At 38.3% G+C, this 26510-nt stretch overlaps 1 protein-coding gene across 3 annotated transcripts in view; it reads left to right on the top strand.

The window, feature by feature from the left end:
* Positions 1–26510, top strand: part of LOC136362966 (neurexin-3-beta) — a 351965-nt gene that overhangs the window by 96142 nt on the left and 229313 nt on the right. For all 3 annotated transcript variants that reach the window (XM_066321974.1, XM_066321975.1, XM_066321973.1), the window contains exon 2: positions 10310–10491. In XM_066321974.1, the coding sequence (XP_066178071.1) occupies positions 10310–10491 (182 nt within the window). The remainder of the gene's footprint in view (positions 1–10309; positions 10492–26510) is intronic.

Genomic DNA, 26510 nt, shown 5'->3' with positions numbered 1-26510 from the left:
ATGTGGTGCATTATCCTCTAATATAATGATTGATTAATCTCAAAGGCAAGCAGGTTAAATTTCTCCTATTATTTTGTGTAGGCCCCCCATAAGAACAGGACATTTCAGGGCATTTAAGATCAAATACTGTATAAAGGTGCAAAAATGTGGCATTAAAGCATAATTTTAGATGGGTAAGAAGAGATAATATCCTTCTCTATAATGATATTATGGATATTATTTGTAATATTCATAGAAACTTATTGCTTCTTTGCCTGAAGTCACCTAAAGCTTTCACAATGAGGTGTAGGGAAATCACTGCTGTCATTAGATCGATGTGATCAGCCCACAGACCTTTCATTATCCTCACTTGGGTGACACATGCTATTGCTTTGTGCAGCTGAAGGCCACAGACTCAGGGCCTCTTCGGTGATGATGTATTTTAGTCAAGATTGTAACTGCAGAATTTCTCAGAATACAGAAGTGATGAAAGAACTTGCAGAGAGTGGCTGAATATCAACTCACAAAAGTTACTGGTAGCCTCTGCCACAGGCGAGGAGCTTTCTTTGCATTTCCTAAACTGCCTCATGCCATACACATCTGATGCTGATGTGTTCATCCTGGCAGTGGGAATATCTTGGTCTCTAAATACTGTTGAGATTGTGGTACTGTGTGCATCACCCTGCCCTTCTGGATGAGGTCCAGGTGCTCCTTTGCCACTCAATCTCATGGCAGGAGCTGTTGCTGTGTGTAACTGTAAGGTGTAGGGCACTCTGGGGTGATGTGGAAACTGTGATGCTGAGGTGCTTTCTAGTGAAATGATAATAAGGGACTATGAGGGATGGCTTTTGAGGCTGAACTTCACCGTTTGGCGTGGAGGATGGGTGGCCAGGCGTGGGAGATTGCATGTCTCCCTTGAGTGATGCTACAAATGTAATGTAATACAGTGGGATGGCAGAGAGTGCCAGTCAAGAACTGATACCAAAGACAAAGCAAACTGGCTGAGGGGAATTCAGTCCCAGGTCAAGGTGAGCAAGTTATTCAAAACCACTCTGCTTTTTCGCTCCCATGCTGACTTTTTCCAGATACAGTTGTTCTTGAATGATCACAATCAGTATATCAAAATAAATGCTTTATAGAGTAAGGTAAAAGGAGTTGCTGGCAAGACTGTAAATTCTCTCATGGAACAATGATAACTCAGCTCAAGAGCCCTTTTGTCCTGGGAGTGTGGGAAGGATATAAATTCTCTGAAAGTATCTGTCAGTTGGAATTGCTCTGCATTCATCATGCCAGCCCTCTGCATCATTCATGAATGTCATAAGACACTAAAGAATTGGCACTTCATGGTGAGAATGATTAAACAACCATTACACTTGTCTTTTACTCTGGCATGGTACTTTTAACAGATTTCCTGTATCAAGTTCACTTATGTCCATCTCTCCTAGTGGTGGACGTCCTTTTGTGGTGGCCAGAAGACATAATAGCAAGAAAAGCTGCATTTACGGAATATTTTGTGTGCCCTAGTACTAGCTCTGGATACTTTTTGTTTTTACATTCCCACTGTGTAACCTTGGGGAAGGTTAGAGAGCCTTGGGAATGGAGAGCGTCCATAAATGCTTTTCTTCTCATCATTGACGTTCCAATAGTTGTGAGGGACAATGTCATATTTGAGGTGAGGTCAAAAAAGCTCAGAACTCTGATTTTCTTTCCTTGATATATCAGAATGGGCTCCATTCAGTCATGGGCTATGTCTACAGAAACAACCAGCATGAGAGTTGGATTTTAGAATGAAATTTAGTACCAAGAACCTGAGATCTATACTGCAGACTTTTTTCATCTGAAGTGTTACTTTGGACTAGCTCTAGTCTGGTGATATAGACTGGTATCTTCTTAAAAGCTGGATTGCATAATTTTAAGGAGTCAAGCTCTGAGACGGCTCAGATGAGACCAAATCATGGCATCTGGTGATAGTTCAAGAAGTTTATTTCAAAAGCGTACCGTTAAAATGTTAATAGCCAGAAAAAAGTTAGATACCTAAAAACTTGCTTCTTTTTCCAGGCTCTGCTGTTAATTTAGCATATTAGATTTGGTACAACTCTTGCCTCCTGAAGCTCTAATGAATACCCAGTAGCTGATATTTCTGGCCCAACATTTTTTAGCTGCCCAGACTGAAAATTTGTGTTTGGTCTCTTACGGTTATGACAATGAAGACAGTAAATTTAAACTGTATTTTCTGTTTTGATTTCTATGATTAAGGAAGTGTGAGTAAGTCTGTAAGGAAGAGTGAAGGTTTGCCTACAGTTAAAACAAGCGAAACCTTGTGGACTCAGACATCAGGCAAGATGTTATGCTACTTAAACCTAAAGTGACTAAATGAAGCTGAGAAAACAGAAATTGTCTTTGCAGCTTTGTTTTGATTGTGCTTTGGTTTCGGTGTGGGTTTTTTTGTTTGGGTTTTGGGGAATTTTTTTTTGGTTGGTTGGTTTTCATTGTTTTGGGTTTTTGTTTGCTTGGATTTTTTGTGTTGCTTTCGTCTTTTTTGTGAGAGTTTGTTTTAATAGAATAAATAAAGTATTGCTAAGGATAAACACTAGAAAGAGATTCTCTAGAGAAGCGTTGACTGGGCTGAGATCAATAACAGCATTTTGGCCTTCATCCATCTTGAGAGGTATCTAGGCCATTTTGTAACCATTCAGATTCTGTAAAACTGTGCTGAACTAACATTCCTCCTCCAAGCCCCAGGTGAGCTATGAATCCTGCTGTGATTCTCCTTGCTGACACCAGTCTCTGTATTCAGCTCCTCTGGCATGCTGCCTGTAAGGCTTCTCAAAGGACATCCTCTCTGTGTGCTTTTTAATCAGGAAATACCAAGAAATAAGAAATTGCATCCTGATGCTACCTCCTCTTTGGCAGCAGAATGCAACTAAGAAATGGTTCCATCTACCTGTACTGAATTTAGTCACAGTTGCACATAATGAAGTAGTGGAGTCTCTTTGTAAATGGTGGATAACTTGACCCTAGTAAACATATCCCGCTATTCTGCAAGGGCCACAATTTTCCAGGCACTTCTACCCAGTGAATTTCTTATTTCAGTTGTGTTTGTGGTTTCATTTGTCTCTTCTTTTGTTTCCTATTTTTTTATCAGTACCATTGGGAGTTTGGGGATTTTTTGGAAAATGTTTTTCTTACTCTGTAATGCGTAGAAAAAAAAAACCCTCTTAAAAATAAAAAGACATGGAGGAATTGTCCTTATGGACCTTCTAGATTGATAATTGTCATCTAGCTGTGTAAAGCTATGGGGGCTGAATTTGATAACACAACTGGTCTCTTTACTGAAAGAAATCACTTAAGGATTGAGGGTGGTGGTATGGTATGAGTCTGCAAAGCCAAGTTGACACTGAGAGGATAGATAGAGAGACAGATTACTGTGCCTTACAGAATGAAAACTAGGGAGCATGTAATCTATTTAGCAAGAGCAAATATGAAAAAGATGATTCTTCACACAAAAAGATGATCCTTGTTCACTCAGACTGAAAGTGACACCAGGAAATCTTAAGTCCAAACCCCTGCTTGGAGCAAGGTCAGCTGTGAGGTCAGATCAGGTTGCTTGGGGTTTTATGTAGTCATATCTTGAAAACCTCCACACACAGAGGTTATAATATCTCCTTGGGCAACCTGTTTGCGTGTCTGTCCTTGTGTGGAGAAAGCTCTTTCCTTGCTGCAGAGTCCAATTCTCTCACTTTGATGTATGGCAATTGCATCCTGTTCTTTAGCTGTGCACCACGGTGAAGAGCCAACCTTTGGCTTTTCCATAACCTTGCAGGTGCTGTGAGACTGCCCTTAGGTCCCCTTGAAGCTGTGTCATCTCCAAACTGATAAAGCCCCAATCTGCTGGCATTTCCTCACAAGGCAGGCACTTTATCCACCCAACTGCCTTTGTGGCACTTCACTGAACGTGCTCCAGTTTGTCAATCCAAAATCAGATGCTTTATTCTAGATGCAGTTTAACAACCACTGAGTAAAGGGGAATAATCACTTCATCTACTAACAGCCTCAGGTCCTGTTAATAGAGTGCATAATGCTGTAGGCAGCCTGTGCAGATAGGGCCCACAGCTGGCTAATGTTTAACTTGCTACATCAATGGCAGATTTGTGTGAGTCATTGCAAAGGGTTTGGAAGGCATTATGGTGAATGCAAAACTTTTAAATGTATTCCAAGAGAGATTGGATAAATACTTGAAAAATAGATCTCTTTGGGATTACTGTATAAGCAAACCACATGAGGCTGAGTTAATTGATGAAAAGACTCATGGTCTGAGTGCATACGTAAAGGAAATAGGATTGTTCTACTCAGTTTTCCTTGGGTCTCCACTTAAGATCAATGCTGAAGACATGACAGTGATCCTTGTCTGACCAATCATGTTATAATGGAAATTAAGGTGTTACTGAAATATTTTCGGTGTTGTAGTCTTTTATGTTTGAGCTGGTGTGGCTATGGTTATCTTGCATCTGTTTTATCAGGAGCTAATCACTAAATTCCTTCTGAGATGATAAACATCCCCAACATGCCCCTTGGCAAATTCATATTTGGAAAAAACCTCAATCTTCCTGGTATCCCAGATTTAGAGAAATCCATATTTCAGACATTAATTATCTTGGACCTTGTAGTAGTTCTAGGAACACTCCCTTGCTCTCCTTATTTTGCTCTTCTAGTCTTTTTAATGCAGTGTAACTAATAAGAAGTAACATACTGTCTGATCCAATTGTTGGCTGATGCACACATACTGGGAGGAAAGTGACTCGTATTAATTTGCTATCATTAAAAAAGACAAACACAGAAAGCAGGCGTGATCTGAATTGCTGCTTCTGTTTTGTGTTAGTCTTGCAGCTTTTATAGCTCCTCCTCCTTTTTGAATAGAAGGAGCTCCTTCATGTTTTGAAGTGAGAAAGGAATTTCAGTTTCATGTCAAACAATGCCTGCTTTTTGAGATGAATACAGTGTTCAATTTCAGTCTCAGAGGGTTTGTCAAGGGAAGAGTGAGCATTCTGAAAGGAAGAAGATCTAGTTCATGAGAACTCTAAGCACAAAAGCTTGTGCTCTTTTTTTTTTTTTGATTACACTGGAAGGTTTGCATTTTCCAGGGATTTAAGTTTTCTTTATTCTTTTTATTCTTAGGCAATTTAAAGTTCTCAATAAATAAAAAAATGTTTCAGCAATTGTCACAGAAAGTATTAGGTCTGTCTTTCTTTCTCCCAGGAAGGATTCTGTGATGGAATGGTTGAATGAGCCAGAAGATGACTTTTTAACCCTCATCTCCTTTTTTTTTTTTATATATATCAAGCAGGTGTTTTTATCTATAGACCTTTTAAACTCAGGGTGTGGAAAACGCAATAACTGAGTCACAGAGATGTCCAAGTGCCAGAGAAGATCTTTAGGTGGAGTAAGAGTTTTCATCCTGATTGATGATACTCAGTTTTTATGAGACTTCCATTTCTTGATGTGTATGATTGAAGGACAGTAGCTCACAAGATGTCCCTGGAATATTCAGATATTGCAATAAGAACATTGTTCTTATTATAAGAACATTGATGTATATTCATTGGTGAAGGCAGGAGATGTGTTGATGTCTAGCTTGGTTTTGGTTCCTGAGATATGATTATTTTTTTGTCTAATTACTTTTTTTATGTGGTTTGATGTATAGTGGTATAGGAAGATGAGGAGTAAAAGAGGGATTAGGATAACAGTGCAATTGAAGTCTAGGATCGAGGGAAAAAAGGTGACAGCTTATAACTTCTGAAGGAGGAATAGCTGTTGTCAAGACTGATGTCTTGGTAAATATGAAAGGGCAGAAGGAAGGGGGCAGTTCTCTCTTGGTGTTTTTTTTTTATTCTCTGTTCTTAATTTGTTTCATAATGGTGGCTGGAAATGCTATCATGTATCTAATACAACCGTGATGCAAAGAAGCTGTTTTGTGCTGAATGCAGGGAGTGCATTTAGTGGACAAGACCCACAGGAATAACAGCAGAAGCTGGCAATTCAAAACACCTGTTAGGTCATCTCTGGGTAATATAGATGTTTCAGCATGCCTAGAATTGACCCAGTTGAAGTGATTTCAAGTAGTGAAGAGTCAGCTAAATCATCTATGCTCTTTGGGAGTATATTGCAAAGCTAGGTGAAAACTTTACCTATTTTCATCATTATTGTTGTTAATGTGTATGGACACTTTCCTTTCTTGGACTGTCCTCAAAGTATCCTTTTGTCATTCTTCCACTCTTTTTACTCTTAAGGAATTAATTTCATGGAAATTTGGAGTTGTGTAGACATGTGTGTAGTCTATTTGATGTGGCCAGAATGAGTTAAGTATTAAAAAACAACTATCAGAAGCTTCATTTCTTACTCAGCCAATGTGCATTCTTTTGGCAGTGTACATGTTTCAACTGATGTTTTATTGTTTACATTGAGATGTCATAAACTTTTGGGGAGTAATAAATAGATATCATTTGAAAGTTGTGGTTCTCTTTTCTGGTTGGTGCAGTATGTGTTGTTTGCTACCCCTTAGAGCTGGTGGCCAAAGCATGGATTGGTTTTTGTCCAGTGTAGCAAGCATAAATACATACGATGCTGAACAATCTGGCCAAGTAAAGACCTGAGGAGCTGCCCTACAGTTGTTTCTGTGACTGGAAACAGAATGGTCAAATATGGAGTCTACCTTAAGCAGCAAACATATGGCCAAGAAGCTTAATTTTGGGGGCAGTGATCAAATCAGTCTGATTGGATTTCTGGCAAAACTTTGAATCTATGTTATTAGAGTTGGAGCAGAAATTGGTCTTAGCAGCTCTTCCTTGTTGCTTTGTTCATCTCCAGTTGCGAGGGCAGAATAGCTCTCTGTGTACCATGGTTTTGGAACTGCTTTTTTACTACATGATCAAATTATGATGCTTCCTGTAGCAGCAGATTTTGTGTCCTTACTTAGTTTCTGCAGATGCATCCCTGACCTCTTCTCACTTGCTTTCATGCCAGGAATTTAACCTGCATTCTTTTTACATGCCTTTTCTGGTGATGGGAATAGTAAATGAACTGCCTAGACCAGGTACAGTAAGATAAGGGTCACCATTATATTTTCTTTACGTAAATTTAGGAAAAGTTCTACATTTTCTTATTGAGATTTTGCTGGATATTTTGGATGTCTGTATAAACTATCAGGTCTCCATTATTTAGTTATACTTTGAGAGGCCTGATGATTAAAGGACTGCTAATTACAGGTGTTACCAAGGTTTCTTTCCTGATGTGAAATGGCTCTTGATTTGCTCACATAACCTGCGGTCATGAACAATGTGTTGCTGATTTCATCCTTTGACAACATTTCTTCTTGAAAATCACCTAAATTTCAGTTTCCTGCCAAGAAAGAAGAGCAAAATGCCATCATAATGAATTTTCTTGCAGTTGAATTGATAGCTTCTTGTTAAATAGCAGAAGGTTATGATTAATAATAAACTTGTTAAGACCTTTACACCAGCATATGAAATACCCTAAGAGACTCATCTGAACTACTAGACTAAGCAGAATGCAATATAAAAAACTTCCACTCACTTTGCAAAAAGTCTTTTGAAGTTGGTGCACCTTATGTTTTCAGACTGGAATTACTATTTTGTTCATAATTTGGGGAAAAATTATACTGGCACATAATATGCATCTTTCCAAAAATGTTAATGGATATCCTGTTTGTCCTCAAAAGTTGGTGAAGGCAAGGGGCATTGAAGTATCCAACAAATATTTGTACATTCAGCTACACACAGATAAAGTAAGTGGCCCATCTCTCATTATGCAGATATTTTCTGACCTGGAAAATAAGGAACCTCTGCTTACATGTTTGTTTGGGTTAGTACTGCTCTGGTTGTTGCATCTCAATTATCTTTCTTTCAAGAACTCAGAATATATGACTGTGAAATCAATCACAATAAACCCCTGACACGTTTAAGGTTAAGTTGGAGAGCCTGTGGACCAGGTGAACTCCAGAACTGAGTTGACATTCACAACTGAACCAGAGTACTGTGTGTCTTCATGAAGCATTATGTAAAGCCATCTCAGAGAACATTGGAATAAGACCCAACAGAGGCACATTTATACTGTGTTGTTCCTTAGTGTTTCTGATCCTTACCTTAGGAACCTTGGCACCAGAGTACCAAAGTCCTAAACATTATCAGGTTAGGCTTAGAAGCAAAATCTATGCTCTGTGAGGAGAAAATAAGCTGTTTAAGTAGTTAAGTCTCATGAAAGACCTGCGAGGACGTAATTGGCTCTAATTGCCTCTCATTGGAGGACTGACATGGTCTACCTGCAGCCAAATGACTCTTAGAGAGGCAAAAAAAGTAATCCATCTTCATAAAGAGTGAAGAACTCACTTCCAAGCTTGTCTTTGCAGCTGAAAGGCCTGATAGCTAGTACAAAGAAAAGGAGGAGAACTTGAAATTCAAGCAAGAGTAATTTTGGAAGGTGAGTTTTAATTTGTGAAGCCAAAAACAACGAGTAAACCTAGTTTTGCTTACAACATTGCTGTGCCTAGTTTTAGTCTGTAGTGCAAATGCACGCAGAAGTTATAGAACAAACTGATACACTGAAGGAGTGTATTTGTAGTGTAGTTTTAGGGAGGCTGTTGTTATACCTGAGCATGGGGAGAAGATATAGATAATTCACTACCTGGTCATCTCCAGCCATCTTACCATAAGGTTGCAGATAGATCTGGGGATGTGTTTAAACAAACAGACAAACAAAACCTCTTTCTACACATCTTAAAATAGCCATACACCTTCTGTCTGGAGTTTAAAGCTGAATGAGGAGACTGCGTCTGTAAAATTATTCTTTCTCAAACTGAAATAGTGTGTGTGCACAGTTCCAGAATGTGCTCTTTTGGTAATTCAGACTTATGACTGAAATTTCCTATATAACCCTGATTTTGGACACATTTGTCTGAATTTACTGAGGGCATGTTCTGTTGGATGTGCACAGGCCTGGAAGGAAAGAAGGAAACATGATTCATTTTCACTCTGTCATTGAGTCAGCTGTTCACAAATAATTTCATTCCTGTATGGCTGAGTTTTTGATGTCTGTTTTGGTAATGTGTTCTGAGATGTGTAGAGGAAACCTCTTTAGCAAGGGAGAAGTGTATCAATTATTTCTACTAATATGTAGCATTTATTTGGAATTCAGGGCATAGAGAGCCTTAGTGAAGCTGCAGCTTTGTAGGCAAGTGTAGAAATTACCATTATCTATCTTACCTGTCTCTGTATCTACTTTTACTCTGTACAGGGTTGCATGGTACATGTTGCCGATTGGTATGGTGCAAAAAAATAAAAAAAATACTCCATTGTAGTTTCACTCAGATTAGCAAATGTACCCAGTAATTGCTTGTACTTTCTACATATGTTTTATCCTTGTTGCAGTAACAGAAGCTGGTTCTTTTTGCTTAGTATTGTGTAACCATTGTAATAGTGCTCAGAAAAATGAGGTGCAGTAAGTGGCTGAAACATGGAGGAGTGTTGTTCCTGGCCTGCCTGTAAATTTGGACAGGAGAGGAATTTTAGCTTTTTCAAGAAGCTCAGGGGCTGCTTTTATAACTGCTGAGTTATAAAATCTTGATCCTAACTCAGACTGTTGAGTACAAGTCAGAATGTGAACTCCGAATGCTTTTGCTTCTCAGCTTCCTGGTCTCCAACAATAATTTCTCACTTGCGTGTCTGCCTTCCTCAGCTCAGATGGCCCTCATGAATGTGGGAGGACAGTGTTCAGCATGGGAGAGGTTTGGTGTTGTCCTTAAAAACAAGGGCAATGAACAATTTCCTGGGCTCAGTAGTGACAAGACAAATGGTGCTGGAAATATGTGGACTAGATATCAAAAAATCTGATGAAGTCTGGAGAAAAGTATAGTCTCCTACTATGTGTAAATTGTCTTTAGCTGAAGGCAAGTCCAACCTCAAGGAGAAATGTTAAGTATTTCCATTTGAATCCCCTGCTTTTGAAACAGGAATGGCTTGTGGTTTTTTCTCCCCCTCAACAGTGATGTCCTATCCAGCCTTGTCTGGGGTATTAGATGAAATCATTCATTCTCGATAAGCCGTCTTGATAATTTTTGATAAGCTTATCTTTGTCTTAAATGCTGCTTGTCTTTATTGAGGAACTAATGATGTACTTCATCAGGCCTGGCCAGCAGGACACCCTGATTTCACCCCTCTAACTAATGAAAACATCTGCTTGCTTAAATTTTTCCTCATAGTACTACCACCAGACACAAATAAGTAACTAATACGTTTTTCTTTGGCCTTGTGTCTTGTAGCTGGTGCCACATATATATTTGGGAAGAGTGGAGGTCTCATCCTGTACACCTGGCCAGCTAATGACAGACCCAGCACGAGGACAGACCGCCTTGCTGTGGGCTTCAGCACAACGGTGAAGGACGGCATTCTTGTCCGGATTGACAGTGCCCCTGGGCTTGGGGATTTCCTGCAGCTGCACATAGTGAGTACACACAGGCCCATGTCTCTCCCAGATCTGGGTTTCTCTTAACTGGGTATGTGTTTGAAGGAGAGTGTTGCTCTAAAATACCGTGTGTCATATTCTGTACTTTCTGTGTCTTCAGTTTTCATCAGATTGAACTGTCTATAGCAGCTCTTTAGGGTTTTGTGGAGTTGCTGAATGGGATGTGCAGAAAATTAAATCTTGATGCCAAAAGTAATTGAGGAGGGAGAAAGCAAACAAAACTCAAAAGCCTTATGTGATTCAATAGTAGGATTTATTCAAAAAGTGAAGAAACATTTTGCATCAGTGGTAATCTACTGATTCGTATGCACAGTCCTGAATACAGCTGAATTTATGGTGAAGTATAACTATTCTTGGAAGGCAAAGAATAAACGGGAATGATGGATTGCTTTCTTCCTCACAAAGAAAGTTAAGTGAGAACTGACCAGATCCTCAAGCTGATATAGATGATGCTTGTTTAAGCAGGATAATTCAAAAGAATAAGAATTTGATGTTAGCACAGCATAGCTTTGCAAGAAAAAAAAATAGACTTTTGTGAGAACTTGAATGAAGACTGTTTTAGGATCATTTAATTACTTGAGAAAATGAGAACACTAGGACTGGGAACACTTGCAGTTTGTTTTTTTATGTGATCCTTTGGACGGAGAAGTGTCTGTTTGCTTTGTTTTCATCTGGCAAATAGCCAAGAGGTTTACTAGAGGTAGAGGCTGGTCACGTTACTTGATGTTCAGATTATTTGCAATGTATTATGTGTTAATTCATAGTAGAAGGGGAAAATGGGCCATTTGCAAATTTTGAATGAGCTGGGAATATGTTGACATTTCATGGAACCTTAAAGATATAAGTAAACAGGAAGGAATGCCAGGGGCCAAAACAGACCTAATGTGAATGACGAAGGGCTTTAATCTGCTGCTGGAATTTGCCATATTCAGAATCATGTTGAAGCACTGGGTATATTGCAGGGTGGTTCTGATACAACCAGAAACAATGTCCTAGTACTCATTGCCTGCACATTCATTTGGAAAAAAAAAAAATATCATTGCTTTCTCTTTCCAATCAGGTTTGGAAAAGAAAATAATGAAATTTTTTCAGCTTCTTTCCTGTATTTTTTTTTTTTTAAACTACTCTGTATGGCATGGTGCTAGTTTCACATTATTTCAGATATTTAAATAAAATCTACTTATTGTGGTTGGTGTTATTGCTAAAAGTTCCGTTGAATGCATCCTGTGTAGTTTGGCCAATTTTATCCCTGAAGCTGTTCACTAGCAGTAAATATAGAACTAGTTCAGCTTTAATTTCTCTTGTTCTTTTGTGATCAGGATGGATTAGGAGGATTTGCCAGTCATTCATGAGTAGCAAAGGCACACTGCTGTGCTCTTCTGGCTATGGTATTACTGTTCATCATATATATCACTGATTCCACCTAACTGTTCAAATAAAGAATGTGGTCTGAGACTCACGCTGTGACATGCAATAGGAAAGTTCAAGAGGAACTTCTAAAGTGTTATTGACTTCTTGAATGTCTGTAAGACTTTATTTCTGGTTTATGGTTCAGAGAAATAGAAGTGAGCTTGTAGCTGGGATTATTTTGGAAAAAAATGGAATCTGAAGTTAAAGGTGCATCTTGAAATGAAACTTAAAATTCAAGACCATTTAGGATCTCTTAGCAAATTGCATGGAAACTTTCCATGAGACCAAGACCTTTTGTAACTGTCTGTGTTTTACTTTTCTAAAACCAAATATCTTTGATGCAAAATTTTCAGCCTTTCTTTGGCTGAATACAGACTGAGCATTTAACAGGGTTACATTTCTATACCCTAGAAAGTAGAAAGAACAGGGTTTCCTTAAGACTAAACTGCATTGTTATGCAGGCAGTATGTCAGCAGGGGCTGTAGACCATGAAAAAAGTGAGTACTGCACTTCAGTGTTCTGTCTTTTGTTTTGCCTTTTTTTTTAGCTGCCTATACTGATGTAAAAGTTACCATTTTCTTTTATGGTGATGCACCATGGTAGACCATTTTTTTTAATTCTTGTATAGAATCCTAAGTTCGTTCAAGTTTAATTTTTGTGAATATAAATAATTTTATCTACCATATATTGAATGTGTTTACATTGTTGTCTATTTAGAACAGTGTTTTTACTCTTGCCTTTCCAGGATTTCAAGCAGTGTAGAGCAAGTCTTTGAGTTTGATATAGTTCTTGGAGAATACCAGGAGTGGTTAAGCAGTTATCAGTTCCAAAGTGTATAATACCCATTGTTCCTCATTTCCTTCATGAAACAGCTAAGAACTGTGTACATTTCTCCTAACTTAGTTTATAAAAATTATGAGCCCCTACAGATTGGTGTAGAACACGTATTCAGTCAATGATGTTTTATAGTGAAGCAGCCAGTGGATCAGCAAAAAATGAAATGAGACAAACGCTTTTTTTGTTGAAGCAAGAAATTATTTATAAAATGGCTAAGTGCAGGAGACAACATCTTGTATAACGCATTTAGCTGAGGAAGTGAACAACTAGTGACTGAGAGTGACTAGATTGCTTGCTGGTAAGGGGAGTGAATTAGGATGAGCTTTCAAGCAAAAGATTATATTGTCTAGATTCTTAGAAGGTTTAAAAGAACAAACTGTCTACAGACATTTCTTACCAAGACAAATCTAGCAACCATCCTGAGGTAGTGCTCTGCGGGTCTCCTGTGATTATTAACATATAAAAACTCTATGAATGTATCTTTCTGCTAGGAGTAAGTTCTCTGGCAGAGACTTCTGATTATATTGTCTTTAATAGCTACCACCTGGGAATTAACATGTGCTCGAAGGCTTGAAACCATGACTGCTAACCTTGTAGGCAAGATGAAAAATGAGGGACTGGAAGAACTGTTTCGATTTAATGTTAGTGTATGAAGGTGCACTGGAGTCTCTCCTTCACATCATCGTATGTATCTTTTATAAACATTTGTTACTGTTATTTGTCAATTCTTGAAGTTCAGACTAACTGTTTAATTAGTAGCCATGGTTTCTTGCCTGAGGTGTTTTGGTTTTCTGAAATTTTTTTCCCGGGGAATTTTCTGTAAACAAGAGATGTGTTTTTGTAACTGTAACTTTTTTAGTCATTCCTTTTCCTGGGAGGGACTTCTTCTTGATGTCCCTCTGGTCTGACCAATTTGGTTGGTGGCACAAAGGCAAACCTCTTCACTCACATTCACCAAAACATCTCAGGATGAAACCAGGGCTACAGGTACCTTTCACTTGACTTAGGTTGGGTGACACAAAGGCAAACCTCTTCACTCACATTCACCAAAACATCTCAGGCATTAAACCAGGGCTACAGGTACCTTTCACTTGACCTAGGTTGCATTCTACTTAAGGTAATTTGGATTGGCAGGAAGATCCTCATTTAGGATGTGATATATATGTATATATACTGCAGCAACTTAAGAAGTGTCCAACCTCCCCTTTCTACAGTGGAGCAGGTTTCTGCTTAGCTTTGTAGCCCAGATAAAGCGCTGGCACCATAACAATTGGGGTGTTCCCAAGCAGCAAGGAATTACTTGGGAGACTACAACAAGTGTTGAGCTGTTGCGTGACAGATAGGTTCTGAGTGTCTTACAGACCACATCACAAGTGTTTATGTCCTTTCTGTAATTGTGCTATTAAATGCAAGTTTTAAGTTGCATCTTCTTTTCTCCTTAGGATGATAGTCATCTCCAGCTGAGGCTGGCATCTTAATGGCACTCCATGTCTTTATCACAAGAATTAGAGATGGTAAAATTACCATCCCTAACCCTAAAAGCTAATTTGTGAGTTAAAAGACAAGGCTTAATTCAGAAGTCAGTGAATATGCCATCAGTGCTCTGGAATTTGGAAGGAAGCACAGCTGGAACAGCTAACCAAAATTGGCCGTAGTGACATTCCATACCATAAAATGACATGCCTGGCCAAAAAATGCAGGGAAAGGAAGGATAAGAGAGGGGATGCTGATGGTTTATGGCAAATGTCTTTCCAAGTAAGTTGTGCATGTTGAGGCCCTGCTTACCAGGAAGTGGCTCACCATCTACCTGTAAATGGGAAGCAGTATTGTTTTACTTCACTTATTGAACAGTCTTTATCTCCATCCACAAGTTCTCTTAGTTTTGCTTCTCTGATTTTCTCTGCATCCTTGTTGGGGAGGAGTAAGTGAATGAGCAGTTTGGGGGTGTTTAGTCAGTAGGCAGGGTTGAGCTGTCATGCATAGTCATGGCCTGGAAGAGGACCTCTGTTCTTGACCATGTACTTTGAAAATAGTGAATATATTATAGGCTACCACATACAGATCATCTGTGCAAAAAAATGGCCTATAATATAGCTGCTTGCCCATTACATCAGGTTTAAAGAATAAAAAATCCCCATAGCAAATACATATGATTTTAGGGTTGTTATTTTGGCTGAGAGAGGCTCTATCTGAATGAGTCTCAAATCCAAGATAAGCGAGTCCCTGGCTGTTTTGCCAGCTGGTGCAAAACTGCCAAAGAGCCTGACTTTTTTTTTTTATGGAAGCATTCTATTTAAATACACAATGATCTTGTCCCAAAATGCTCTCAGTCTTTTCCTGTCCTTTCCTAAACTCTTTTGGTCTCTGAAGTCCCATGTGTTTGTGCATGCTGCATTTATCATTCCCTAGAGCACACAAGAATTAGTAAAGGAAAACTAATTTGAAGACAGGAAACAGACTTTCAGTTTTCAATCCAGCTTTAAAATGTGTTATTGGTACTTCTTTTCTTATTTTTGGAAGGTGATTAATAATCCAATTTTAATGTATTTTAACTAGTTCATTTTGTGCATAGGAGTTGTCCATTTGTTGTTATCTCTTAGCTCTTGGGCAGGAGTCTCTGGTGGGAGGCCATGAGATTTATGTCATTGAACACTGTGAAACTGATAGGAGATATGGAAGAAAGAGTTGGGAGGGCAGTGTTGGCATGAATAATAAAATTGTTTATTAGACCATAAGTTAGCTTCAATGGAGTCACCAATCTGAAAATAATTTGGGGAGTTTGGCTCTCAAAGCTGTTGAATTCAGCTGGACAACAGAGAGTGAAAATTTAGAATTGGAGGAGATGGAGGACACTCAGTGGGAAGTTACATTTTGGTAACTTTCTGAAACCTGTCTTAAAGATAAGGGCAACTAAATATTATAACTTAAAAGGTATACTTCTATAAAAGATATAACAACTTACTAAGCTTAAAAGAGCTTTACTGAGTGACAGAAGCATCTACAAAGATCAGAGTGGTCTGGTATAGTGGACAGCATTTTTTCAGCATACACATCTGCCACTTTTAGTCTTGTCTGTACATCTGGCAAAGTCAGACACTAGTATTTCAGTCTAAGTACAGAAATAAAAACATTGCTCCTAATGAGAAGCAAATGGGAGAGCTCACAAGAAAGAGTCCTCCCTAAATATGCAGCCTCTGTTTAAAATACATTCTGGAGCTTGAAACTTGCTTATTTTATCCGTTTTTTCTTAGCATTCGTTGTGGTTCTCTGAATTAGACATTAAACAATCAAATCTCAGAGTACCACACACTATCTATCCAAACATCCTATATGGCAATAAATATTATGCTATTGCTTGTTCTTGTACGCTGTACAAACAAATGCTGTGGTTTGCTTGATATTTATTTAACTCTCTCTTTTGACTTCAGTGTTTAGGCAGAATATGTCATCTAGGGCTCTATAATATATCATAATTTCAACAAAACCTGAGATGAATTGCCTTTCCTGTTTTGCAGTACTTTCTCTTAGTACTTCGGAACTAATAATTGGGATTTTCAAATTTTGTCACAGTCTTCTGAATGAGTGAATAAAAAAAGAAATATTAGGGATACATTTTTTTGATACTTAGAAAATTTCTATTCTGCTGCTTAATATTTTTCTTTTAAATAGTAAATACAAAGGAATTGAAGTAATGTGAAGGTTTTTTTCTGGCTGAGTCAAAGAAATAATACCATCTCCAGTGAAGTTCTTTACTTGAAATAACCAAGACTTGAAAAAAGTAAGTGTACTCATTCCAAAAGAGACTAAAATGTTCCATATTTGTAGATTCTAACAATTGGCAATATGGATTTTTGTCTTTTATGAGAAGCTTTAAACTTACGAGCTTGTTCAGACCAACCCATCTTCTGTATGCTTGGATAAATTGCACTAATAGGTTCTAAATTAAATCTGTTTGCAATTAAAGCCTTTATCACTTCTCTATGGTTGCATCAAAAAAGTAAAATAAAATTCTTGATCTCATGTTAATGGGTAGCAGCAGGGTACAATAATAATTCACCACACATTTAGACATACTGAGTACTACTCAAAAGCAATTAAACAAGGGCAATTGTCAGTATAATTTACCCCAACTTGGTATCTGATGTAACCTTCTCATCAGAGGTTAACAACTGTTTCATACTACATCAGCTACATCAAAATTAATTGTTTCTCTATTAAGCCTCTAGGAAAGAACATCCTAAACAGGAACATATTATGAGGAAAAACAAAATGTGAACTTGTTCTAATCCAAGCAATATTACACATTGTTTGTGGTATGACTTGAATTTTATAGGATTTCAAAGCCCAATGCAGGGAAAAGATAACCTGAGCATTGATATTCAGCTGACCGAGATGAAAATCATCTGTTCTACAGAACATGAAAAAACTAGTCCTGCACAGTTTTATATGGGAAATTAAGGCAATTTTGCCTTTTCCTATTTCTGAGGAGAAAATGAGTTGGAATTTGGTTGAAAGTCTAGAATTCAAATCCTTGGGAGTTTCTCTCACCATAAGTTTTCAAGAAAGTGTTTCCTATTCAAAAACATTATTCCAACAGTTATTATTATTCCTAAAACATATTTTTGCATGTCCTTTTAGAATGACTATATCAACACAATACATCACTGTATCTCTTTAAAAGGTAGTTTAAATATGCTTACGAAATGAGAAAATTGAGGCTTTTTGTTGCTGCTTGTTTTTCCTCTCTAAGTGCGCCTGGAGCCTGAGCTTGCTTAGCTTGTGTGTCGTTGGGATCAAGGCAGGAGTGGTGTTATTTGTGCTAATAAGCCTCTCCCATTAGTTAACCTTTCAGTACATAAAGCATGATTGAACTGAAGGATTCCTGCTGGTTTGAAAGGCTTTTATGTTAAATACATGATACACGCATTTTCTTCTTCCACCTCCTGATGTAAAAGTGGGGTAGTGGGATGAAGAGATGTAAAGACTTCAACAGTCTGAAAGCAAGTTGAAGTGAAGCTTATGTAGTGTGAATATTCTCTTAAGTATCTTGGCATACCTTTTTTTTCTGCTACATTAAAATTCTTGGTGCTTTGTTTAAACAATTTCTAGTCTACAGAAGAAGACTGCCTCATATAACTGGTGTAATTTGGGACAGTGCAAAGCATCAGCTGAGCATATTTTTTACCTGTACCTGATAATCAAGTCTATTACTAGTTCTGGCTGTCCAAATTTACTTTCATAGCACACAGCCCTTGTTTTAGGTTATTCTTTATCCTTGTCAATTGCTGATGTTATGAGTGCAGTTTCTTGGAGGTGGGTAATAGCAGTCATTAAGCAGGAGAAAGAAAAGTATCTTACACTGACTCAGGCTTCCTTTGCTATCTTATGTCTCTTCTGTTGTATTATTTTTAGAAAATCTCATCTGAAATCCAGTACCATGTACAGGATTTCTGGTTTTGAATCATTAAATCCTTTTAGTATGATACTGCTCAGCCTTAAAGAAATGGAGGGATTAATCAGTTTTGTAAGGAACCACGTTCATGTTTCTAATATGCTATCTAAATGAGCAATAGGAGTAGATCCCCTAACTTTGCAGGCATTTCTCCCTTTTTAAGGGCAAAGGGTCTGCTTTGTGTCTGCTAAACAGTTCTTCCAGTCTTGTTATCATCAGGTTATCCTTTCATGGAAGGTCTTCCATGAATAGTGATCTTTTGCTAGAATATTTTTGCTGTAATTTAGCATACGCTGCAGCATTGCAGATCAAGTAACAGTATCTTCCCTAGGACAGAAAGGTTAATGCACACTTTCAGGAGTAACCACTGGATTTGCATTGTATAATGAGCTGGGCAACATGTGGAAAAAAATGGGATGTGCCAGAAGATATTTAGGCTACTGGACTAGGAGACTGTCATGGAGAAGCAGGGGTTCCCTTTGGGTGTGATTTTCTTTGTGATGTTGTAATAATGTACTGAAGCCTGTAAGTTTATACTCTGCAACGTCCATAATTTCAGGGATCTCTGCAGAGACTTGCTTTTTCACCCTAACAGTTTTGGGAAGGTTTGAATAGAGGAATTTAGTCCATTGTTCTGTTACGCTGAAAGGACTTTCCTGCAATGTGTTAAAATCTGATTGTACTGATTCTGTCCAGTTGTGAGCCTAGAAAGTTTCTTTTTGCTTTAATTGTTTGAAGAACTTGTAAGTCTTCGAATGTACATCTCTATTTCTTTTAATGCAGTCATTTACTTCTTACTGTTTTGCTTGTGCACCATATTCTTGTCTTCCCTTCACAGAAACACAGATGAGAGGAGGCTATGGTTTCTCATTTATATTTCTTTAAAACTTAATTAAACTATAGTTCTCATACAATTGTTGCTGTTAACTACCTTAATTTTTTTCGAAGGAGATTAACTCAATTTTGACTGGAATCTGTGGGTAAAAGAGCATATTGTTCCAGCTATTTTACATGTTAGGAAATTGTTTTGCTTGAAAAAGATTTAAAAATCTTCATTAGTTTTTATTCTGACCAGGATTTTTCCTCTAGGTTAGCAAGTCCACTCCTACCCTCATAGCTGTACCATTGCATCCTCTTTTCTGGATGTATCAGATCTACCTCATCTCTTCTGGTTTTGCTGTTTCTCTTGAAATGCTGATTAAAATCAATTTTTTTCCTAAGATTTTAAACTTTAACTTATTTTAATGCCTGTATGTATTCATACATGCCAGTCTAACGTTCATCTGTTTTGTGCCAATGTTGCCCTTCAGCTCCTCTCTGTTTTTTGATGTTTACCTGTCAGTGGCATTTACAGAGGATTGTGTTCCCTGTGTTTTGTATCAGGAAATTCCCACCAATCTCCCCAGGCTCTTCGGGGCCATCTCTGCATTATAATGGGTCATCATGAAGATACCCCAGGACTAATGTAAATTCAAACGTACACGTCTACAAGCTGCAGCTCCAGGCAGATTTCACTGCTTTTACACCTGAATGTTCAGCTCTGTTTGGGAGGATTCATTCAGGCAGCTGCAGTACCAAAAAGAATTTCTTGTAGACCCAAGTTGGGTCTTTGTAAACCATCCAGTGTGTCTTTGGTTCTGAGCTTGATTGGCTGTGTAGGCACACCTAGCTGTGTCTGCACACAGATGTCATCCAGTCATATCTGTTCTAAAATCCTTTTGCAGCAGTGGTGGGATCACTGTAAAGGGTGTGTTCTCAACCAAAGCCTTTCCATTCCCTCCCAGGGTGGTGGTATTCATCATAAGGTTATTACTTATTACATGTAATTATTTTCCTAGAACTTATTTTTTCCAGCTTTCAGTGACAGCTGATATTAAATGATAATGCTGGGTTAGAAGGCAGAGGGGTTGTTCTCTGGTTTTCTGTTGTCAGTCTAGGAAAAAGGTATTTTGACACATTAGAAGGCATGTTGACTCAGTTAATAAAACCTTTATCAGAGAGATCATCATGTGATATGTAGTCTGCAGCCTTGCAGTGATTCCCAAGGTGGCTATTAATGGGCTTGTGAATAGAGAGTGGTAAATCTGGCCTTTGAGATAATTGAAAAGACATCACATGTAATGTGAGCAGTGGCACTGAAGGATGATTGCTGCTCTTTAGGGACAGAGGTAATACGTTGTTCCATGCAATTTTGAAGCAAGGCACCCAATATTGATTTGCTTCAGCCATGCCTTAACATCCTTTCATCAATTGCACAATGTATTTCCTGCTTGCCCTACTCCCATCCCCCTCCTCTCAGGAGAGAGATTTGTTATTTATTTCCTTAATGAAAAACTTAGATTACAAAACTGGGTGTGAAAATAAGATAGGAAGATAAGAGATTATTACAGAGGCATAGGGAAGAAGTATTTTGCCTTCAAAAATGCAAAAATAGGCAGATCTAGGGATGTGAGCTGCTTTGCCCACCTTATTTAGGTATTGCATAGTGCTTTCAGTATAGTTCTCTGCATAACACCTGGCCTTACTCTCACACACATCATGATGACCAAAGTGATGATAATCCAGTAGATTTCTCAATATTATTACTGTGAAATGTACATGGTGCCTGATTCTTGTTTCTTTCTTCTTTGGATTTCATTGTCTTCAATGAAAGTGGAAAATGGTAATTTTGAAACAACTTTTAAAAGTATCATGGTTGGGGAAAGGTTTTTTTATCTTTTTTCTGTAGAGGAGTTGTAAGTATAAAATCCCTTCACTGGCATTCATAGGATTCACAGAATCACAGGTTATCCTGAGCTGGAAGGGATGCACAAGGATCATAATTTTTCACCCCTGGCCCTGCACAGGACAACCCTCAGAATAATGCCCTGTGCCTGAGAGCATTATGCAGTGTATTATTTGGCTCATGATGCATCTTCCCCAGGGCTTGCTAAAAGAAATTCCTGATTTGGAGCTACCTATGAAGGTGGTGCGTGGCAGTCACTGGATAGTTTCTGGTTCTTTGAACATGAAAGAAAAAAAAAATTAGTTAGCTTGTTACAGAAGCTTTTTGGCTTTCACATTTGTACTTCTGTGTCAAATGTCACCCTTTTGCTGGGAGAATGAGTTTCAGTGCTTCTTTCCCAGAACTCCTGATACAATAAGTGGTTTTGGAGTTTGGGGGTCACTTGCGTCACCTGGGCAAGGCAAAGTCCAGAGAACACATTTGAGCTAGTTAAAGACCTCAAAGCTTTAGCTGCTGAGCATTGTTCAGTACTTTTAAAGCAGTTATTAAAAATTAATCTTGATGTGTTTTTTTTTTACTCAAATACAACTAAAACCAATTTAATTTTTTTTTTTTTTTTTTGTGCATCTGGCCTACTGAAGTAGGTGATAAGTTCCTGAAACTAGGCAAATACGGGGCAGAGTGAGTTCATCTGCAGGGCTCTGCTCTCTGGTGGGATTGTTGCATCCTGTCTTTTGTCAGGTGTGATGGTTAGTGACATTGACTCCGTTCACTTCAAGTGTATTTTTGACAAATGCAAGAGTAGAAGGAAGAAAGTTGTTCTTGTCACTTGCTTAAAATGAGAACAAAAAAATTTACTTCCTCCATAATTTGTGACTTTGGGTTAGTCTTGCCTGGACTAAAGAGCCTGTGGTCCACATTGCTACCAAACTGCACTATCTCAGGTGTATAAATTAGGTACAGAGATGACAGGGATCCCAAAAAATTGTAGCATAAGTGGGCAAATATCTGCAAAAGTAAATGAATCTGCTTCAAATTTGAGGTATCCACGGATGTGAATGTGCCTTGTTTAATACTTCTGGGAGGAACAAGAGAGGGTGTTATGCACCTATCTGAATCATTACATCACATATGTAAAACCATATGACAATGTGGGCAAGGTGGAAGCTGCAGGGTGGCTTCTGTGGGACAAGACCAAGGTCTGCCCCATGCCAGATTGATTTGGCTTCAAAATGGACCCATTGCAGGACACAGCTGAGCCTGCCAGCCAAGCCAGTGTCACCTGTGGAAGCACATTCAGGAAAGGGCAGGAAAAGCCAAGAAGGGGCTGGGGTTTGAGGAAAGAAAGGGTGATGAACATCAGAGGCAACACCAAGATGAGAGGAGGAGAAGGTGCTCCGTGACACAGCAGATTATCTGCTGTAGCCTGTGGAAGACCCCATGCTGGAACAGATGGATATTCCAAAAGAAAATGGCCTGTTGAGAGTCCACTCTGGAGTAGAGCAAAAGTGTAAGAAAGAAGTGTTAGCTGAGAGGAACTGCTGTGTACTGACTGTAACCCTCCCCATCCATGTTTGTCCCCTCAGGGGACTGTGTGTTGCTTGTGGTAATAACAAAGGCAGGGGACTGGAATCTGCAGTGAAGGAGTCAAATTTAGCCTGGGAAAGGGGGTGGAGGGGTGTTTTCTTTCTGTTAATGTTGGTCTTTTTGCTTCCTGTTAACCCAGTCATTAAATAAATAAATACACATTAACTAGTAGTAAATTAATTTCCCTCCGCTGCATCTGTTTTGTCCCCACCAGTAATTGGAAAGTGATTTCCCTGTCTTTATCTTGAACCACGAGCTTTCTTGTTCCTTGTCTTCAACAGAAGGGAGGACAAACTAGGAAGCAAAGTGAGCAAGCAGCTGGGTGAGAATTTGGCTGCCAGCCAGCTCTAAGCCACAGCCACTACAAAGCATTAGAGGGACAGTTTTGAGCAAATGGGAGGCTAAAATTCCTTCAGTTCTTTCGTTGGTGAACCTGAACGTGCTCCATATGGAATGGCTACCTTTGACCCTAAAGAGTGCTTTGGATCTTAAAAGTCAAGATAGTTGAAGGTGTCTGCCTCCAAGACAGTAAATTTAGGCTTCAAGGTGTCGTCACTGCATCTCGTGCTGTCTGGGTTGGTGCTGCTTCTTATGATTTATGCCTCCTGCCTCCCTTCCCATGTCAGAGCTGTTAGCAGAGTATGGATGGTGTGCTTGGAAATGTGTTACAAGTACTGACTCAAAAATTCTGGAAAATTTGGAAGAAGCTGAATGGAATATAACTATAATCATTTAGAAGTTTAAAAGAAAGGAGAATGCTCACAGGATCTAGAACTAATTTTCAGAATATAAAAAGACTACTGCTTGAAGGAAAGAGGGTGCATTATTGTGCTAACATAACTCTGTTGTCTTCCTCTTTTGAAAGTGCTTTGATTATTTGTGATAGAAACAGACTGTTCTTTTGAGAATTTTTACTGGGATCAATATTAGATCTGAAGGTTTGTAATGACAGTGTCTTACTTAAAAAACCCTGGTAGTTTTTGTTGTTGAATTTCTCTGTTACTTACGTCCTCTCTGTTTGACTGATAGAAGTATCTAAGTTAAGACCAGCATGAAGAAGCATATCCTTTCAGCCTATGTGTGTGCCAAGTTATTGTCAGTTTCTGCCCCCACGTTTGCAGTGCTGGGGGATTCCTTCAGGCTTTGGAAGCTTGTTGAAGAGTTGCCAAACTGAGGAAAAGTATGATTCAGTATAGATGGAGTATAGTCTTTAAAATAGGGAGGTGAGATGACAGGCAACAGTGGTGGTCCATTTAGAAGGATGAAATGGACATTTCTTAACTAAAAACTTGCAAGTTAATGTCTAAAATGGTCCAGGACTTCCTGAAACTTTATATGAAGATAAGTGGCAAAGGTCAGCAGAAAAGTATTTGCAAGCAATGATTTATTCAAAGTGGAAGGTAAGATAAAAAGAGGGATGAGATTAGTACAAGGTGGGGTATCTTCTGTAAAATTTCTGTAAACTTTTGCCTTGGAAAATGTTCTGTCTACACTGAACAATCAAGCAGTGGAATTACCTGAGGATGAGTTTTCTCCTGAGGATAAAAGCTGAAGTTTAAGACGTTAAGTATTACCAGAGATAAAGTTTGTTTTGCAGATCTCTGATGCAAAAAGGAATAAAAAATTTTCTGAAGCAAAAGGCTTAATAATGCACATTCAATAAATTTTGGGGTTTTTAGGTGGGTTTAAATTATTTTTAATGACCTTAGAGGAGAGGAGTATCATGTCATTTTGCCAGTTCATGACATTTTTTTATACTGGTTTATTGTAACGTGGCTACTTCAGTATGTGGTATTATATAATAAACTTATAATCATTCAAGCTAGAAGTTAAAATTGATCTATGATGATGCAAACCATAATCCAAAAAAAGCATCTTTAAGTTTTGAAAAACGGCAGTGGAAAAATACCCTGCATCTACAGTAATGAAGAATTTCAGAACAAAAAGACCAAGGTAATCATTTCCTCTGAAGACAGATTCCATGTTGCATTTCCTAAGTCTTCTTTTCCCTTACTCTACAGTTAACAAATGATGATGATTTTAGCACTTTGTATAAGTGATGATTTCACAACTGAGTAGGCTTTCATCTTGAACGTGGCAATAAAGCCTTAATATAAATTGTTGAAAAGGCATGTTTCTATTAACATTTCTTAATTAAACATTTTTCTTCAATGATAGATTTATTTTGCAAGGGAAATAAATTTCATGTATGTGAGGGCAATTAATAGAAACTCTGCTCTCATTTTCTGAAGATAATTTTCCCTGCTAATATTCTGAAACCTTTTAAGATTGTCTATGAGTATTTGAAATTACCTGTCTGTGGCAAACTTCTGGTAGGTTCTTTATGTCATAGGATGCATATATTATTTGACTGATGTATTTACTTTAAAACAACTGTTGCTGCAATTTTTCTTTATGAAAATGCAAACTATGTTAGAATCTTCTGTGTCTCATGGTTCAGTGCTTCATTACCATTCCTGACTCAGATGCCAGGCCAGCAGACACTGCAATGCAGTGGTCAGGAAGGTTCTGGAGGTGTGAAGTAGTTTCATCTTCTGTCTTTCATCACTTGGAATTTTTCCTTACAAGTCTTTTGTCTGAAAATGTGTTTGTTTTCCTCCCTTGCTTGTGGGGTCTAATCATATAACCAGAGTGATACAGCTGCTAAGAGATGTCATCAGCCCTAAAAACCTGTCACTGACTTATGAATACTTCTGGATATGGGGAAAGAGAACAGTGGACCTACTGATTAATAATTGATAGCTTTCATTAATGGCTTCAGCTTTTCTAATTAACCTTCTGTTTCATCTGAAACATGTCTACATTTTCAGGTCAAGCACTCGGGGTGGGATACACTGAACTGTCAAAATGAAATATGAAGTGATGGGCTGGGAACTCCAGAACAGGTTACACACAGTACTGGGAGCCTGAGACAAGTTCTGTTTAAAATTCACAGTTGTACTCCAACTTCATTACATACACTTGGAGTATAACTGCTTTTTGGATCAGTTCACCTGTATTGTTACAACGTGGATAGAAAGGAGAGTATTTACTCCTCTTGGGATCCTTTGTGGAAGAGCTTTGTGTGTGTCCATGAGAGGGGCTGGAATGTTTACACTGTGCACAAACCTTTCCATGAAGCTCCGTGTCCAGCCAGATGCAGAGTATGCACAGATACATTCCTCCTCACTGTTACATTTTGTTTTTCTGCCGACTCTTCTCAAAACATGTGTGACTGGTTTTCCATGTCATTTTCAAACTGCATGCTTTTAGAGAGAGGTTCTTGTTCCTGCCCAGTCTTCACACACTCAGAGCAGATGTAGAGGAGTACAAGGGCTACTGCCAACTTGGGCTGTTGCTTACTAGATGCCATTGGAAACAAAGACAAAAGAACTAGTCATTTCTGTGCCCTCTTTTGTTTAATCTTACTGTGCTGGTTTTGTATTTGTTTAAAAGCAATCCTTGTTGTTATATTTTTAATATGGGTATAAATAAATGTCTGGGTTTTTTCAAAGATAAAACCCTATGAAGTGGATTTCAGGGAAACATATTTCAACAACAGTCAGCACTGTAGCAATAAGGAAATAGAAGAAAACAATGTATCAATAAAGGGGAATATAAGGAAACATACATAGGGAAATAATATCAAGAAACTGAAACAATTTTTCAGTTGTTTGAAAATCAACTGTTTGAAAATCATCCCAGGGAAATAATGTGAATTCACAGTAATTATCAGTCTCAAATTCAATCTAAGCTGAGTGTGACCAAAGCAAACTGACCCAAGTATAGTTTAATGGGAAATAATTGATGCTTCAACAGCCTAAATGAAGAGCTGATTCAGGCACCATTCTGAAAGAAAGGCTGGTTGGAACTATTGACATTTCTGCTTCCCTCTGCAATTATAAGAAATACTATTGCCACCTCTTGGAAAATTATTAAAATAATTGCCATCCCTTTGTTCTCCTCCTTCAACAGCAATCACTGGGT

This window comes from Sylvia atricapilla, chromosome 6, assembly GCF_009819655.1.
Source record: "Sylvia atricapilla isolate bSylAtr1 chromosome 6, bSylAtr1.pri, whole genome shotgun sequence".
NCBI lineage: Eukaryota > Metazoa > Chordata > Aves > Passeriformes > Sylviidae > Sylvia > Sylvia atricapilla.
Note: the sequence above shows the minus strand (reverse complement) of the source record. Positions and strands in the feature narration are given on the sequence as shown.